The 19789-nt window shown below is 35.3% G+C and overlaps 1 protein-coding gene across 5 annotated transcripts in view; it reads right to left on the bottom strand.

Moving 5' to 3' along the window:
* Positions 1–15429, bottom strand: part of LOC145693644 (MFS-type transporter SLC18B1-like) — a 56023-nt gene extending 40594 nt beyond the window's left edge. The window contains exons 1-4 of one of the 5 annotated variants that reach the window (XM_081769833.1): positions 15276–15429; positions 7720–7870; positions 5498–5640; positions 1411–1965 (exon numbers count right to left, since the gene is read on the bottom strand). In XM_081769833.1, coding sequence (XP_081625959.1) covers positions 1411–1579 — 169 coding nt within the window. In that variant the 5' untranslated portion in view covers positions 1580–1965; positions 5498–5640; positions 7720–7870; positions 15276–15429. Of the gene's footprint in view, positions 1–67; positions 1966–5497; positions 5641–7719; positions 7871–15275 lie in introns of those variants that run through there. The other 4 variants (XM_081769836.1, XM_081769834.1, XM_081769838.1 and 1 more) reach the window with 4 other exon arrangements.
* Positions 15430–19789: the final 4360 nt, after the last annotated feature.

Genomic DNA, 19789 nt, shown 5'->3' with positions numbered 1-19789 from the left:
AAAACGTGCTTAATTGAAATTCAAAGAAAGCGTTTCAATAGAAGCTATATAGTCAAGTTACACTTACCTTCTTATCTTCATTTTTTTTTTTTTGCACTCATGCTTTTTATTTTTGGTTAATAGCCCATTAAAAGACCCATACTACCTATAGTCCGCTTCATCCAAACTGGCGTGTGGCATCAGCCAATAAGCTCATAGTGTGCTGTTACTAAGCCTTCAGGCAGGATTCTAATCATTCTTAATTGTCCACAAATACGAATAAAATCAATTATGAATGATTCTTCCCTGAAGGCTTAGTAACAGCACACTGCGAGCTTATTGGCTGATGCCACACGCCAATTCGGGTGACGCGGACTATAGTAATATAGACTTCGTTTAGTGCAATACCAATACTAATAATATAGGGTGTTGTTACAAAGGGAATGGATGTTCAAGATCTTTTGTACATGATTGTACACTGGAAAACTTCTGGGATATCTATTCTCGTATAAATATAAATGTCCACATGCTGATATAATTCTTTTTCCTTTCCTGTATCGTTACATTGAAAGAACAAACCCTTTAAATTATTGAGTATTATTATAGTGATTGTAGATAAGTATAATAGAGCTTTTAGATAATAATGGAAAAACTAAATTACTTTAGAACAGACTAATCCTTCTATAGGTATGAATTCAAGTACATTCGAGGGATAACAAAAGTATACGACTAGACCGGGAGACTTGGTTGTTCTCGGAGACCTGGGTTCGAGTCTCGAACCAGTTATTTCATATTTTTCATTCTTTGAATATGATGGAATTTGCACTCTGCATGGTAAGTCAGAGACCCAGGTTGGATTCCTGTCATAATATGTTGTAAGATAACTCAGATTAAGCAAACAGGAACCCCCAGAGGAAGTTAACAGAAATCTCGTAGTAACGAAAATTTAAAAAAAAAAAAATCGTCTCATATATATATATATATATATCATACATAAAAGTACGCAAATATGAAGTTGTTAAGATACTTTGAATAAAAATTACTACGATCCATCAGAAGCTATTAAACAAAATGTCATGAGGAAACTTTGCCTTCAGTGTACATCAAAAAAATAATTTGTTATTTATCGTAATTCCTAGTTCTTTTAGAATAGTAAGTAATGGCTAATGAACGCACAAAGCAGACTTTATCAGAATTCATTTAATTGTATTTATTTTTTCATAACCAACACAATATATTTTATATTAAATTACAACTTCATATAAGTAACGTATACATTATATATCCAAAATATATTTGTCTTGAAACAAAGTAATCTTTTTAATAAGGATTAACAAGTTATACTTCTGTTCTTTAACAAGTTATACTAGTAACAACACCATCCCTATATCAACAATACCCCCATTCTTGTGCAAGTTAGCTTTAAATCACCTAAATATCTTCTTCTCCGCTTTCGTTTTTTCCACAAGTTGTAACCTGTAGCAAATATCGACGGAGAAAAATACTGCTTTCGTGATTTTCTAAATATTAAGTCGCTTAGAAAACATCTCCAGAAACACGAACAGCCTAACAGGTGTTTACTGCAAATGTTTCTCACCATAACCTCGTTGAAAATGTTCCAAAACCCGTTGCTTCAGCTGTGATTTATGAATTGGTGTACACGTTGTTCCAAATTTTAATGTAGAAACTTATGAAGGATCAACCAATGATCAGCCTTTTCAAGATTTGATGTAGAAGTTTATGAAAGAGCAGTTGGAAAAGACGTTATGCAAGTTTTATTCTTTTTAAAACCAAACTTGAATAGCAGGCCAGATATACAAGAGTGCATGATCAGAACATTGTCGATTACATAAGGAACTTTTTGGTTGTGGATAGATGGATATTCTGAAGGAAAATGTATTACAAAAATTGTAGCCTTTACATTTATCCTTTGAGAATATTCTCATCTTCTATGTCCTTCCACTCAGGCAGCAACTCATCTATAGCCTGAAACAAAATATACTCAATAAGAAATTGTCCATAAATTGTAAACGAAGTCAAAACCAATCTTAAAGCTATAAACTCACACACACACACACACACACACACACACATATATATATATATATATATATATATATATATATATATATATATATATATATATATATATATATATATATATATATATATATATATAATGTAGGGTGTCTCGAAAGTCCCCTGACAAAGGGTAACACTGTTATTATCAGAGTTTTAACAAAACGTAAGAGGGAAAACTATCTCCAAATATGATATTTTCAGTCTACAGTGAAAAGATCTTTTAAATGGGACGAGCCGTTTGGGCTGTACACTCTTTATGCACCCAACGTTAAACGAAACTTCAACGTTGCCATTTACCTGGACCCACAACATAAGTGAATGAAGTTACTGTCTTTTACGCTAACATGTCGACGGAAAGCCCCCCTTCCAAACAGTAAATTCATCCACTTATGTTGTAGGTCTAGGTTAATGCCAACGTTGCATTTTCGTTTAACATTGGGCGCATAAAGAGTGTACAGCCAAAACGGCTCGTCCAATTAAAAAAAAAAAAAAAAATCCTTCACTTTAGAGTGAAAACATCATATTTGTAGATGGTTTTTACTCTTACATTTTGTTGTAACTCTGATAATAACAGTGTTACCCTATGTCAGGGGACTTTTGAGACACCATATATATATATATATATATATATATATATATATATAACTGTTAATGAACAGGTGACACCTCACATGAAAGTAAGTGTGGTCGAAAGAGCATAGTTTCGGAGTTATAAGCTACCGAAAACGCGAAAAAATTAACTTCAAAGTTCCGCAGCTCCACTCGTATGGAGCATATTTCAATTGGATCCGAATATCTGTTTCAGAACCCTCCGGTACTTGTGCGACAATTTTTAGAGAAGCAGTTTGGGACTAGTTAAAATTTTATGAGTACTCCCAAACTGCCTGTCTAAAAATCGTTATGCAACAACTGGAGAATTCTCAAAAATGGATATCTGGATAGGGCACATACTAATGGAGCTATGGACCTTTAAAGTTAATCTGGTCACTTCTTCGGCAGTCTTAACTCCGAAACTATGCACTTTTAATTTTTTTTTTTTTTTTTTTTTTTTTGTAATTATAATGTGAGGAATCACTTGTTACAGTTTGTGGTCTAGTTCATTCACACGCTGTACAATATATATATGGTGCGTCATTTATAAACTCCAATGATTACAACGGGAAGACCAAAAGACAGGAAGAGGAGCGAAACTTCGTAGAATGCAAGTAGGGGGAGGGGGACACATTAATCTGTATTAGGCATCAACATCCAGTGAACAGTGATGTCAACCCCATATAAAATTAGTTTTTTTTTTTTTTTAATAACACCACATTAGGTTATTACAAATTTAAAATCTGCATTTAAAGAGAAAACAAACAATGCCAAACTTATTGTTCAATGTTTCAAACCAACAATACTACAATATAGCAAACATGAAAAAGTAACAAAATTTGAAGGTTTCTACAATAGTAATAACGCAAATAAGACAGACGGGGCAAGGCATATCGAATGTACCTTTTGGTAAAATACTACCATGAAGATTTGACGTATTTCGAAGAGATAGGAACAAAATTATAACAAACTGAAAATCTGACTTTTCAAAGGCTTTATTTTGGAAAGTTTAATATGTTACTATCACATTTAATTACGTACATTGCTTTCGAAAAACATTAAAACCATAATAACTTTATTGTTCTTTGATATCTCAAACCGTTCGAGAGATAATTTTCGAGAACATTTTGAAAAAGTTCAATTTTTAATTTGTTACAATTTTGTACGTATCAATATGTCAAGTATTGAGTGTACTGTTTGACACTAAGGTACATTCGATAAGCTTGCCTCGTATCATTTCTATTGTAGAAGGCTTCCAAGTTTTTTCTTCTTTCCATGAAAATGAAATCTTAAAAGTTTTACGTCCCACGTTTATGTCAGTTAGGCTAAAGGAGATGGTGATGATGAGAAATGAATGAAATGGTGGAATGAAGAAAGTGTGAGGAAACGGGAGAACCCCGAGAAAACCTATGACTACGATGTTTGTCCACCACAAAGTCCACACGGCGGGAGGTGGGATCGAACCAGGGACCCTAAGCATCGGAGGTGAACGCTCTACCACTGAGCAACCGCGCCCCCTTTTTTCTTTTCATGTTTGGGAAACTAGGGTTGTTAGTTTCCACCACTGAACATCAATTGTGGTATTGTTTGTTTTCTCTTTAAGCGTAGATTTGGAATTTGTAATAAGATGGTATGCAATTTGCTTTCTGAAAAACCTAACTTTATGTTACACTAGCAAGACTGTTCTCCGGGTGTTGATGCTTAATATGTGTGTACCCTTATCTTCTACTTGCTTTGTCACAGTTTCGCTTCTCTCACTCTTTTGATTTTCCGTTTTAAGGTTGAATATTCTAAATGACTCACCGTATATATAAACTAGCAATTAAAAAAGTAACTGTGCAATTGTAATTAGTAATATTTTAGATTTGTTCTTGCTGTTATTTATAATTCGTGACAAACTACACAATTTATGAATAGTGTCTTATAATTTCTTAAATTACCTATTGATGGGATATATTGTATGTACAAACAAGTAGTACTGCCACGTGTACACCACGTGAAGAAGTTTGGTTTGTATGCCATAATATTTTTTTCTTTCAATATTACAATCGAAAATTATTGTAGATTTCTACCTCTCCTTTTCTTCGTATATATTAGAAATAGAAAATACTATTGAGACGCTAAATTTATTGCAGAAAACCGCAATACCCTTTTCAATTCTATAGCGATCAACGATAAAACCGGAAGTGGTTGATCTTTGCAACTTCCGGTTTGAATACGGTTTCAAGATAAAAAATGGGTTCTTATTCTTGCAATACTAAATTGATTGTGTAAAGCTGCTTCTCGACATACCTAAGTGTTTGCTCTACGTAGATTAATATTAAAACCGGAAGTAGTAAATTTCCCCCACCTCCGGTTATAGTAAGGAAGTACAGTTAAGGATGCTATATTTTAGTTATTAAAATACTCGCCTCCTAGTGCTAATAACTTCACCGATATTTCGGAATCACTATCAGGATTCCTTCAACGGGGCTTTGTGGCTCGTTACTATGAATATAAAACCACATGGTCCATTTTTTTAGAACAGTAAAATAAAAGCTTTTTCCAAGTTTTATATCAAATAAGGAGTGAATAATTGGTTTGTACACGCCAGTAATATAACTATGTACATTTATTGAAATAAAAATATTAACTCATTACTTAGACTATTCCTTATTGATAAAATTAGATGATACCATTCCATCCTTATCCAAATTCCCTTTATCTGTGTTAAACCTAGAATTTTTTGTTCAGATTAAGCAGAGTTGAAATACATTCTCCCACTTCTTACTTTTCAAGGCCTGGAAACTAGCTAATTATACAAATTTGTAATTTCATATATGAAAGTAAATATTATTATTTTTACCTTTACGTGAAAAAAGGAGAATCTTTGTTGGCTTTCGTATTTTGTGGGTCTCCACGTTCCAGCTGTGTCTTTCTTCTTCGCAGTTGATGTTACTACAGGAAAATGTCTTCTCAATAAAGTAAAAAGGACTGTGCTTCTTGTATCTGGAAGAAAAGAATAAGCATTCAGCATCCCTTTCAAACTTAAGAAAATAAACTGTGAAACATTCATTATCGTTCTCTTTTAGTATAAGGCATCTCCTTGGAAATACTTGTTACGTTACATAATCAAATTTACAGCCACTGTGTCACTATTTTAAACCATAAATTACTCGGTAGTATGTGTTATCATGCTAATAAAAAAAAAGCGAAGACTTCCCACGAATAAACTTTATTTCCAAGGCATATTCACAAGTAGTAAGACACTGTAAATATATATTTTGAACATATGTCACCATGCTCGTCAAGGCAATTATTCCAGGGGTACAAAGCATGGTAACTACATAAAAAAAAAAAAAAAAAAACCTGGGTCAAGTCACTGAAGCAATGTCAGGATTGCCTGCTCCATTTCCAAGACAAAGCATGCTAAAAGACCCAGTTATTTTCCATTTTAAACTAGAACTATGACAGTTTAACACCGCTCAGCTAAAAAGGATTGACTCGTAACCTGTTTTGTAATCAATAATAAGTCAATGACCTGTAAAACATGTCCTCAGGTCTTGTATTTACTTTCTTAGCAGTTGAGTTACCATGAGAAAAGTGCTACCTTGAACTACTGTAACTGAGCTTCTCCCGCTGAAGGTACTACCTTGAGAAACTATGGTGGGAAATAGCAAACTCTATACCAAAAATGTACATACTTGCTAATCCACGCTATTAGATACATTCTAAATAAAAATTACATACTGCTCTTGGAATAATAAACATTTCTGACCAGTGTATATACACTTATTTATTAAAAACTAAATTAACTTAGCGTTGTCTTCATCAAACACTAACTGAAAGAGATCTTCAGAGCATAGACATTTATATTATAGAAACTGTTACATTGTATTTTTGTTTTAATAAATAAGTGTATATACTCTGGTCAGAAGTGTTAATTATTCATTGAGTTCCAGAATCACGAAGGATAGAGATACTGCTCTTGATGGCGCAAAGTGTAGGGTTTTTTTTTTTTTTTTTTTTTTTTTTTTTGTTAAATTATTTTGATATTTCAAAAGAAATGAAATCTGAGTTTTACGTTCCATGGAACTGCGTATAGGCTAAAGCAGACATCGATTATGGAAATGAATGAAGAGGAGGAATGAAGAAAGTGGAGGGAAATAGAATAACCCCGAGAAAACCTCTTCACACAGTGTTAGTCCACCACAATTTTCAATAGGCGCGTACTGGTATCGGAACAAGGGCCCCACGCACCACAGATGAACGCTCTAATACTGATCAACCGTAGTCCCTTTTTGATATTTTAAGAATGCCTTATAACAAAAAAGAAGAAAACAAGAAGAGCAGCAGCGACAGAAAGCTATTTACGAAGATACCAAAAAGGGTGGAAATAATTTCAAATAAAACTAAACTGATGTGACTTCCTTCAAGATAGACTGCAGCTTAGTATAAAGAGAAACAAACTTTGTCCTAGGCTTTTGAGTAGGAGATGAAGAAATCGAACCTTCTATCGATAAATAACATTAAATTCAAATAAGCCACAACAAAAGAAACAACTGAGCAATGGTGGTTCTCGAGGAAGTCACAATGTTAAAAATAAAAGTTTTATTGGTATAAACTAAGGAAGTTGATCGACATTTCATTGTTAGCGTATTATACAAAGATTAGTAAGATACATTGAGTTTTCTTCTATTAGACGGTAGTGATAAAATGGTAATTCTTTCCGATGTGACTTCCCTCAAGAGCCACCACTGGAGTTTTAAATCCCTCTTGCACTACTGTGATGATATGGATATCTAAAGATTAACGTGGAATATTTCAGTCACACCTCACAAATGCCGGAATGGAATCTTCTGTACAGCCAGTGAACATTCTATGTTCTCTACACTTCGACTTACCCAAATGACGCAGCACAGAATATAATATTAATAACAGTAATTAACACTATTGTATCATACACACTGAAATAAATCAATTTGTATTCCTGCAATTCTGCTATTACAACAATATATTACATTTATTTGCTGAAAACGAAGCAAAGGCAAACACATTCTCCTTATGGGGAAAAATATCAACACTAACCTGAATTAAGATTTTCTCTTTTCAGTACTGTTGTTAAATATAGTATCTCTGGCAAACTTCCAGGTTTCTTTACCAAAATTTCCTCTACTTTTGTGTTCAGGTACTCTAAGAGACGTAATACTTTGTATTTATGTGTGAAATCAATCTCAATCTATCAGAAAAATGAAGAAGTAAATAAATATGTTTATTTCAAGAACCATTATTTTTCGTAGCAAAATATTTAAATTTCAGTTGGCTAGGTAACAAATAGGCTTCGAATAGTTATGCATTTTCCATGTTTCTTATGCAAATGCATATTTATCGTATTTTACGAGACACTGCATATTTTATAGCATCTGTTTTTCTTCTAATGCACATTCAATGGTATCTGCTGCAAAGAAGACCATAATTTGTAAGTGAACATGGAAATATAACTCATTTATCGATGATTTTTTTAACAAAATTGTCCCTGCTAGGATGGAAATTCTATTTTTGCACAGATTTTCTATCTTGTTGAGTGATCAGAAATCTGCTACGAAACGTCACTGACCAAATTCCTTGCAATGGAATCCAGTTGAAACAGGGGTCACCTTTATCTATTGATGATAACACTCCAGCAGTTTTGAAGAGACAATTAAGCTAGTTATGTGTTATCTATGATTGCAGTTCGGCATATCAACAGAAAAGAGGACATATTTGCATGCATATTTTGAGGTTTTTAGTGCATGACTATCCGAAGCCTTGTAATAAAACATTTTGTATTATGTATTACTAATCTAACATTTTTCCACATCTTTTCTTTCAATATCCCTGTTCTGCGCCTAAACAGTTTTTAAAATATTATACAACCTTTTTAATTTTGCACTCTAATCACGCATAGAGCCGGATTTTATGAGGAAAACGGAAATGTTAGCTTTTTTGACTATTATATGTTTTCCTTATTCAAGTACGACCTTCATTTTCCTGTACTAAATTGTGAAACGAAAGAAGTACCTTTAGAACATACACTACTTTTTAATCCTAAGTACCTTTACAACATACACTACTTTTTAATCCTAAGTACCTTTACAACATACACCACTTTCGAATCCTATTCCGTCTGCCGCTGGTTGTCTTTATTGCCTATTGAACCGGTATGTTAGTATACTAGAGCCGCTACGTCTCTGGCTCCGACAGTTCTGCACGTGGACAAAACAATGTTGCCAATTTGTCGTGGGTTTAACCGTATACAGGTACACTAAGAATAAACAGAAAAAGCAAGCGAATTTAATCGAAATGAATTGCTTAAGAAATGCTGAATTTTCATGGCTTTTTTAAACTTTCCGTGTAAGAAAACTATACAAAAGTAACTTTTTTTTTTTTTTTTTTTTTTTGCCTGGAGTAACCAAAACTGCAGAAGGAGAATTAAGTTCTTCGGAACATTTTTAGTTTGTTATGTTCTAAACAGTGGATGTTCCCAGACGCAAGACATCAGCAACTCTGTTCACCACACTGGTCACAGGAAGAAGAGGACCTCCATTATCGCGCTAGTTCTCGAAATATTCACGAAGTCTGCATATAAATTCTCGGTTTTGTCCTTTATACACTCCTATTTTCTTTGGCTTCGGTTCTGAAGAACTAACCATTGTCACCAATTAAATACAACAATATTCTTAAGAGCACACCCAAAACACCCAAAAAGGAAAGGAAACAACTCAAAGTTGCAATAATCGAATACAATCTCAAAGTACTTTTCACTTAACTATGCACAAACGAAAGGAATAAGACAGAGTGGCAACAACGTCTGCTTTCCGTGTCAACGCGGTGACAGCTCGGTCACTCATTGGGCCTTGTGGGGGGGGGGGGTGTCAGTGTAGTATAAACCCTCGCTTTCTTTTTCGCATAGCTGTCAGAGCCAGGGATACAGCGGCTACAGTATAGTGGCTAGCATGTGCAAGTTGTGCAATATTCGTTGCCTAACCAATATCAAGTTCCTGAAAATCTTGTCATGTGTAGTACGGATTCAAGAAATTCAAACAGGCAGACAAAAAAGCATCATCTCCAATCAAGAAATACTGTATTATCAATTTCAGATACTCTATTAAATTCTAATATAAGTTTATTACTCAATGTTAGAGCCATTAACGGCCATGTATATAACGTTATTTTAACAGTAGTAGCATTCGAAAATGTAAAACTATGCAATATTAGGAGTTATACCGCTGAAAACTAGTTTACCGATTAAATTACACATGAAATGAAATCATTAAGCTTTACATCGCATGGTTATGACAGTTAGGCTAAAGGACACTATGATGATGAGAAATGAATGGAATGATGGGAAGAATAGTGGGAGGAAACGGGAGAACCATAAGAAAACCCACACATGGTGCTTCTCCACCACAAAGTTCACATGGTGCGAGTTGGGACCGAACCAGGGACTCAATGCACCAGAAGTGAACGCTCTACTACTGATCAACGGTAGCCCATTTGATATTTTAAGAATGTCCTTTAACAAGAAAGAAAAAAACAAAAAGAGTGACGAGAGAAAATTACGTACAAAGATACCACACAGGGTCGAAATAATTTCAAATAAAACTAAACTGATGTGTCCTTAGTATAAAGAGAAACAAACTTTTTCCCAGGCTTTTGAGTAGGAGGTAAAGAAATCGAACTTTCTATCGATAAATAACATTAAATTCAAATAAGCTACAATAAAAGAAACAATTGAGCATTGGTTGTTCTCGAGGGAAGTCAGAATATTAAAAATAAACGTTTCATTGGCATAAGCTAAGGAAGTTGATAGACAATTCATTGTTAATGTATTATACTAAGATTAGTATGGTACATTAAGTTTTCTTCTATTGGACGGTGGTGATAAAATGGCAATTCCTTCCGATGCGACTTCGCTCAAGAGCGGCCACTTGAGTTTTAAATTCCTCTTGTACATGAAAAAATGAAAAGAAATCTTTAAGTCTAACGTCCCACGATTATGCCGGTTAGGCTAAAGGAGACGGTGATAATGAAAAATGAGTGGATAGGGTGGAATGAAGAAAGTGGGAGGAAACGGGAGAACCCCGAGAAAACCCACGAGCACGGTGTGTCTACCACAAAGTCCACACGGCGCGAGCTGGGATCGAACCAGGGACCCCAAGCACCGGAGGTAAACGCTCTACCACCGCGCTCCCTCTTGTACATGTAAATTCACGGTCCTCGTTTATTTGTATACCTACCATCGCTGACGCGCCTGCTCCCTACGGATGCACCCCTCCCTACTGCTCGGATATCCCTCTACCCTTCTGCCCTGAATCGGTTAAATAGAGGTCGTGCTTTTTAGTGGCCACCTAGCACAATTTGGTTCATCTTTAATTCACGGAAGTTTTTTTATGCCACATGTCCTACTATATTTATACTGAGCCTTCCTCAAGTCATCTGCATTCAGGATTATAGGCAGAAGTTTTATCTTGGAGGGGCCCATTGCTTTTGAAGCGGGAGCAGCTACAATGTACAAAGCCAAAAAAAAAAAAAAAAAAGCGATACAGGTAGTGATTTGAAACCTGAAAAAACAGGAAAATTTGGTTTCCGTCCACAAAAATAAAACACTGCTCATTTATTTATTTGCTTTTATCACCATAAATATTATGTACCAGTTAGTTTTAAAAATGAAATGAAATCTTTGAGTTTTACGTCCCACGGTTATGCCGATTAGGCTAAAGGAGACGGTGATAATGAGAGATGAGTGAAATGGTGGAATGAAGAAAGTGGGAGGAAACGGGAGAACCCCGAGAAAACCCACGAGCACGTCCACCACAAAGTTCACTTGGCGGGGGCTGGGTTCGAACCCGGGACCCCAAGCACCAGAGGTGAACGCTCTACCACTGAGCCCCCCAGTTAGTTTTAATTATGCGTAACCAAGAACTACTGCCAGGACCAAACGTTATACCTTTGTGCATAACTATTTCAATTTAGGCTCTTTTACACAGAATCTATCTGCAAAAGACGGTAAGGTTCTAGAACGCATGTTCCCCTATATGGATTAGTAGCTAGATTGATTCCTTTCTGTACACCAAAGTTTGACGTTTAATCCACATAGTATTGACGAACGAGCGTTAGCGTGTGAAGGCGGGTTAGATCCCCGCTGGGCCACGTTCTTTTGTCTTTATTACAGCTAAATGAGAACGAGGACCTGTGTTCTAGAATCTTGCCCATAAACTGATTTTTTTTTAAATTTCACTTAATTTCACTTAATCCCTTATTTATTCATTATTCGTGACTAAAATAAAAACACCATAATTATTTTACTAACAGTTATATCTCGCTTCCTGTTTTACATCAAGTTGCGCAAAAAAATAAAAAAAAAGCGAATGAGATCCGAACTGAGAAACGGAATAAAAACATCGTTTTTCACTAAATTTTCCAGTTGATAAAAATGTATTCTAAACCACTAGTTACAGCATATAAAAAATATAATGTACTTACAAATCAGTTTAGCACCATTATTTAATGGTAGTATTTACAGTAGCTTTTTAAAACGGTGGTATTTTTCCATCAGTAAGAATTGGTAAATTAAATTTCCGTAAATTATTAATTACATGTAAACTTTGTTATTTTTAAATGACTGAAACGAATAATCTAATGGCAATGTTTTAAAAGTTTGGTATTTGGGTGCTCAGGAAATCATCTGGGGGGGCTGGCCCCGATGGAACTCCTATGACTACACCCTTGCTGCATGCACTATCTAGTAAGCTCCTCATTTAGTGCATGCTACGTTAAAAGAAATACAAAATTTATTCTGACCTGAAAATATAAGAAATGTGTCAAAATTTGGTAGAACCGCCTGCTCAAGTAATGCTGAGTATCAAGTTTTCTTCTATTAGACACTAGTAATAAAATGGTAATCCTTTCCGGTGTGAGTTACTTTAAGAACCGCCACTGGAGCTTTAATCCCTCCTGCACTCTGGTGATGAGACGGGGTCCTGAAGATTAACGTGGAATCATTGTTCGTAGTTTCAGTGAAATTTTCCTAATCTAGGAAAATTTCAAAAGTAAATTTAGCGAAAAGGGAAATTTTATGATAAAACGTCAAAATCTAGGGAAATTCTCGCACTGACTTATTAAACAATATAAATGTTTAGTTGTTGACTTAAGTTTATCGTCCCTTTGCGTAGCGAGGCTATATGAGACGGGACCTACTGATTAACGGGGGAGGTTCTAGATTACTGGTCCCCCATGTAGGTTAGTAGCTGGGTTGGTTTCTTTCTCTACTAAAGTTTATACATTTAATCTACACAGTATTGCCGAGCGAGCGTTAGCGAGTGAAGGCGGGTTAGAGCCCCGCAGGACACGTTGTTTTCTGTCTTTATTATTGCTCAATGGGAAGGGGGACCAGTAATCTAGAACGTTGCCGATTAACGTGGAATCCGAACCACATGAGCTCCCGCCGGGAATCGAGCCCGGGTCTCCCACGCCAAAGGCACGTAGGAAAACAGTTTAGCCAAGAAGGAGCTCAATATAAATGTTCCATTTTATCTTTGTTCTTCAGAAATAAACAAATGCAATAGCCAGAGTTTAGTGTGTATTCAAAGTAGCATAATTTGCGTCAATTGTTGACTGGATGTTTTTTTCTTTTTTGTTTCAAAATGTTAGAAACGAAAAGGAAATGAATAAAATAAATGTAGTTCATACTTCCTTCAATATAATGTCTAACTAAATTAATCTTTCAACATACCGTGCATCATAGGAATTAAACACTCAACAAACTAGGGAAAGAGCTCTTCGTGGCTAACGGTTAGCGTATTCGCCCTTGGCGTGGGAGACCTGGGATCGATTTCCGGCGCATGCTGATGTGGTTCCGATTCCATGTTAATGAGTAGGTCCACGTCTCATATAACCTCGCTGCTAAATGGGACGTTAAACTCAAAATCAACTCAATCAACAAAGTAGGGAAAATTTGACACGAAAAGGGAAACTTCTGTTTCAGTCGAGGGAAATTTTCTTAAGAGAACCTACGAACACTGTGTGGAATACGAACTATGTGAGCTCCAACCTGAGTTACCCACAAAAAAAGTTACATACGCTAAACACACACCCACGAAGGAACATTTTGAGTTCCTTGGGGCATTACTCGAGCAGACAGTTCTACCAAATTTTCACACATTTCTTACATTTTCAGGTCAGGTTAGAGATTTGTTGTTTCTTTTAGTAGAGAATGCACTAAATGAGTAGCTCCATTACTACTTGCAGACTCACTTTAAGGTGTCTGACTGTAAATAGTGTGGATGTATCGCATAAAAACTAAAGTGTATAAACCATGAACCAAATTGTGCCAGGTGCTCACTAAAAACCAAGAATGTTATCTAACCGAGTCATAGCAGGAGCACAGCAGCAGCCCCAACGGTAGCGAAGGGTGCGTAAGCGAATGGGGTATACGCATACACGAAGGTAGTAGAAGAGCACACTTACACATACAAAACTTACACATACAAAACTTACACTATCACTCAAAATTCAACTCAATACACTGCACACTAATAGTAATTACTTCTATTCACACTCTCATTTCTTTATGAAAAATATTTCACACTGTATTTTACATAGGATTTTTCTATTTGGTATAGGGCTAACTCGTTTGCTCGAGCAATCCTTTCCCTGGGGCTATATAGCTAGAATAACCCGGATTCTACGTAGAGTCGCTCGAACGTGAGATTCTTAGCTCGAACCTGTAGTGTTCCCGTACCCATCTCACAGCAACATTTAGGCAAGAGCCCAGATATCTACATTTAGTTATAATAATAGAAGATAACATGTCCTGAGGAGTTTTAACCTGCCTTCACTCGCTATCGCTCGCTCAGCAATACCATGTGAATTGAGTATTGATAAAGGTAACTCTTTACTTTGGGCAAGACAGTGATATAATGTCAGTACATATTATTGCCAAGCGAGCGTCAGCGAATGAAGGCGTGTTAGGGCCCCGCAGGGCACGTTGTTTTACGTCTTTCCTTCTTGGAAACTGTAATTATAATTGCGGGAACCGGTTCAGATTCATTGCTTATTGTCACTGCCTTGCCCAAAGTAAAGACTTGCCCTGATAAAGAAAGGAACCAAACTGGATACTAACCTGCCATGGGGGTGAGCATTCTATAACCTTCCCCTATATTTATTCTGTGAAATTTACTTTGTATCGTATAATGAGTTGCTATAGTAACATTTTCCAACTTTTATCTCCTAATATGCAATTACCCAAAAGCCCAACCCTTACCACAAATTTTCCTGTCAGTTAACTCTAAATGCGTCCCTGAACCTTTATTCCATTATGTAACTTAGGCAGATGTTGAGGCTGGAAATGGTACCAATGCCTGCTCCGTTCATTATAGGGTGCATAATACAGCTTCCCCACTAAGAAACACTTTCTAAAGCGCTAAGAGTGTACTTGGCACATGAATATAAGTATGTTCCCCTAAAACAGGAGAGTACGACAAGCTGTACTTTAATATACGGCTGGGATAATATGAATTATGTTCACTGTTTTAGAAATTGAATTACTCCATTACATAAAACTCTATCATAATTTTGTTTAAGTTCTAAAATATTAAACCTACCTTTAAATAAATCTATCATATCTTCGAGTTCCTATTTCGCAGGAAATTAGCTCTCGAAATCAAAAACAAACTCTCTTCATAAACACTTATACGAAAAAATAAATAAAAATGGCGGACGAAGTTTATGCTGATTCTAATGTCATTGTGCGCATGCGTAAACATGGAATAGCTGAAACAACTATACTTTTCTTTTAATGGAACTATAAAGATGATCCTTATGACAATAAAATCGTTAACTATATAATATTTTTCATACAGCACATATGAAATTTCTCGTATCATTCTGGTAACATAGCAAATAAGATTAATATTTTTTATGTCACCACAATTATATTTCCAACGACAATGCCAATTTTAACTATATTTTTATGGTTCTCAAAACCTTACTCGTTTTTAGAGTGTAATTGCTTTAGTGCTTAAAGTTGCTATTCTATGCATTTTCTTAAAAATAAGCCTTTATTGGGAAAAATATATAATTTATATAATATAAATAACGCACATAGGCATACGTTAGGTGTTTGTAAACACAAGCACGTGGTACATTACAATATATGGCCGGATTTATGGGGTGCATCCGAGCACACGCACTCCCCTCCGTTGTAAATATACACTTTCTAAAATGAGAATCTAGCAGTGAAAATACACTTTCCATAACTTTCTGCCGTCATGTTTTCGTTTGGGGCTTAAAAGAAACTAGTGTTTTGCAAAAGCAATAGTTTAAGTCGATTTTCTGAAGGTTCAAGGAAAACGATTCACCAAGCAAGGTAATAATCCTCATTCACACCACAGACGCCTAAAGGCATTAAAATTTCAAATTTAATTCAAATGTAGTGGTAGTTACTGGTGCATCCCACGTCAGAAAATCCTGAATCCGGCTCTATATATAGGGTCTATATATAATATATATTAAGCTTCATTTTATATATATATAAAGTAAAAGAAAATATTAACAGTATGTTTCTGTATTCTTTGAACATTATCTATGACTTGAATCTATTTTTAATCGTATTGAGTATTTATTTCCATTATTTCGAGTTACATTTTAGTGCCTATTTTACTGCCTATTTTTAAAATCTTTGGTGCCTGTTTGCCTCCTATTTTCCAGGTTTTTAATGCCTAAATATGCGGTCTCTAGTTATAAGTAATCACCAGTATAATTTACTTGTCACGGCATAAAATGCCGTCTAAAAACGGAATAAGGAAAATTTTTAGATGTACCAGAATTTGGTATAACTACTATTCGGTTAAAAAGGAAATACCCTAACCCCGTATTTTTCAACACTTTTGGGTTTAAAATGTAGATTTGAATGTGCTGTGTCCAATGGCACTACTTTTGATTTCTGGAACCGACCGCTTCAAGGTCAAATTAGCGGTCAAAAATAAAAAAGTGGGAACGTTTAGGCAATGCGGATCAATGACCGACTGGGACGAAATGGATGTCATTCCATTCGTGTTCACACGTACATGAATAATTCATATAACATTTTTCAAAAAATTCTACTCTGACCCCGAAAATTCTGGATTTTCATTAATTTTCGGAGTCAACGTAGAATTTTTGTGAAAATGGCATATCAATTCTTCATATACGTGTAGGTACGAATCGAATGACCACCATTTCGTTCCAGTTGATCCGTGGTCCATATTGCTCAAAATCCCGGATTTTCGTCAATTTTCGGGGTCTAAATAGAATTTTCAAGAAAACGGCACATCAATTATTCCTGTACGTGTGAATACAAATCAAATGACACCTACTCCATCCAGGCAGTCACTGATCCGTATTGCCAAAATGGTCCCACTTTTTACTTTTGCCCCTAATTTGATCTTGAAGCGTTAGGTTCCAGAAACAAAAAGTGGTCACAGCTCATAGAAATCTACATTTTAAAACACAAAAAGTTGAAAAATACTGGGCCACGTTAACTCCCTTTCAATCCTGCTCTTCCTTGTATTTTCGTTATTATAACATTTGTAACAGTTGAGTGTAAAGTGGAAATAGATGAAAATGGATAAACCATAATCTATATTTAAAAGCTGAAACTGACACTAACACTGTAAATACGTATGTAAAAATTGCAATTATAGTTTTGTTGCTGTTTTTTTAATAGGATATACACATTGTATTTTATTATTAATTATTAAACATTTGGAGGTCAATAAAGGGAATTCACTTTGAAGCTTTTTGTTGAGTTTTGGAAAGGGAAACTGCTAAATTGTCTGCATAGAAAATGCTAAATTGTGATTTGATAAAGGAACGTGGAGAAAGTGCTTCCATGTCAGAAGGGCCCTGGCAAAAGGGCGAGGACAGAAAGGTCAGAGTCAAATGGCTCCGCGTCAAAAGGGCCTTGAGACAAGAGGGCTCAAGAAAAAAGGGCCCGTGTTAAAAGGGCCCGACGACAAAAGGACTCGAGTCAAAAGGGCCCGGGAAGAAATGGTCCCATGGCTAGAAAGGCTGAACTCAAAACAAGAGTGGAAATCAAAGATGCACGAGGGGATAGTGTCTCCTTTAGTAATTAGAAGTGTTTGTCCAACAGAAGGAAGAATATCAGGGCTTATTAGAAAGAAAAAAGAAACTTGAATGGTAATCTTAATTTTGTTTGGTTGCTGTTTGTTCTGCAACAATCGCTATCGCTTAAGTCGGTTCTCGACGAATGTTTTGCGTTCACCCGTGTCTCTCTAAGTTTGTATTCTCGAAACATAGTCCAATCTGACTTTATCTATTAATGACTGTTCCCTTAGTTTTAAAATTCCATTTCTGCCCCTGGGTCAAAGTATAAAAACATATTATATGAATAATATTCTCTTGAAAACTTTCCTTAATTTTGCTGTGAGAACATACATGTGGATCTTCATACAAGGTTAGTCAAAAGTATTGCGACAACTATAATAACGACACGCGTGGACGGAGGAAAATAAAATGTTGCAATTGGTATTATTGCAAAAAACTGCATTGATTTGGAGTGTGGTCACCGTGTAAGCCATCTTGAATTCCGCTATATTGCAGATCGTACATTTTTTAAGAGGAAAAGGCTATGATATTACACTTCAATCTAGGCTTTATATTCCCACAAATGAGAATGTAAACTCATTTTTGACACATAGGTTTATGAGACAGAGTGATTGACATATGTATCTAATAGAAAAAAGTATCATGACAGGGCAGTAAAAATGAGACACGTGAACAGAGGAACAGCAAATGCTACAGGTTGATATTGGTGTTAAAACTGCGTTAAATTATGATTGCAACCAACTTTTTGTATCACATAAATTTAGGCTAGAATCTTCCTACAAACGATAAACCGCTTTTTGACAGACCGGTATTCATTTACGAAATAGTGTGCGCTACGTTTGATATTTGTTTCTAGTAGAGGAAAGTATTGGAACAGCCAAGTACTAAAGAGGGCTTTATTGTGTTCTTAACGTTTCTGTTCGTTTGGTTGCGTTTGTAAAATATTGTGAAGTTACCACATATGTTAATAGTAAGTATAAAATATTTTAATAATAAGTATATTTGTGATTAATTGTTACTGTACGATTATAAAGCAATATAATGCTCTTTATATGCAGTTTCGAATATTCGGTAGAGCTCAACGACTTCGTTCAAATAGTAGTGGGTGGTAACAATGTTTTGTCTGGTCAGTGTATTGTGCCATATGGAGTTAATACGGGAAGAATATAATGGTAGAATTGCTAGGAGAAAACCATATATTATCCAAATTAAGAAATATAAAATATACTTAAATTTTCTAGAGCTTTCGAAGATAAACCTTAAAATTGGTAATATTGTGTTGTTTATCGATGAATTTAAGGTAAATCTGCATGGATATGATGGTAGAATAATAGTTTCTCGACAAATAAATACAGAGATATATGTCAAGAACTTCCAGCAAAATACGGAGGAAGAAATGTAATGGTTTGGGTTTTATATATATATATATTCACCAGACGTTGGAGAGTTAGTGTGTATTGATGAGATTTTGATAAAAGAAATATATTTTAATGTTCTTAGGACACAACTTCACCAAAGCACAAAAACTTCAGAATGAGGAGGACTTCTAATTTTATCAAGATATTGATCCCAAACAAAGTATATGTTGTAAGGAAATGATTGTTTTAATAGTGCTCAAAAGTGCGCAAGACCCCATCGCATAGTACGGGCTTTAGCCCCATTGAGAACCTTTGAACGAATTGCAACGTATGGTCAATATGTACGAGTTACGGTGAAAGATTTGAGAAACCATTACGTCAGCGTGGAACAATATTTCCCAACACTATACCAGGAAAATTGTAACAACGATACCGAAATGCTTAAAGGAAGTTATAAATCGTTGTGTTTGCTATTAAATACTAACTGTATTAACTTGGAGGGATAAAATTACTTTTGAGATCATTTTATAGTAGTTTGTTTATTATCTGAATATTTATGTGATCAACAATGTCGACATCCCCATTCAATGCGGCTTTTGCAATAACACACACTTGCAACCAAACTCTTTCCCGGTCTGTCAGATCGGAGTTAA

This window comes from Thermobia domestica, chromosome 8 (assembly GCF_964235325.1).
Source record: "Thermobia domestica chromosome 8, izTheDome1.hap1.1, whole genome shotgun sequence".
Taxonomy (NCBI): domain Eukaryota; kingdom Metazoa; phylum Arthropoda; class Insecta; order Zygentoma; family Lepismatidae; genus Thermobia; species Thermobia domestica.
The sequence above is the reverse complement of the archived record's forward strand: the minus strand, read 5'-3'. Positions and strand labels throughout refer to the sequence as shown.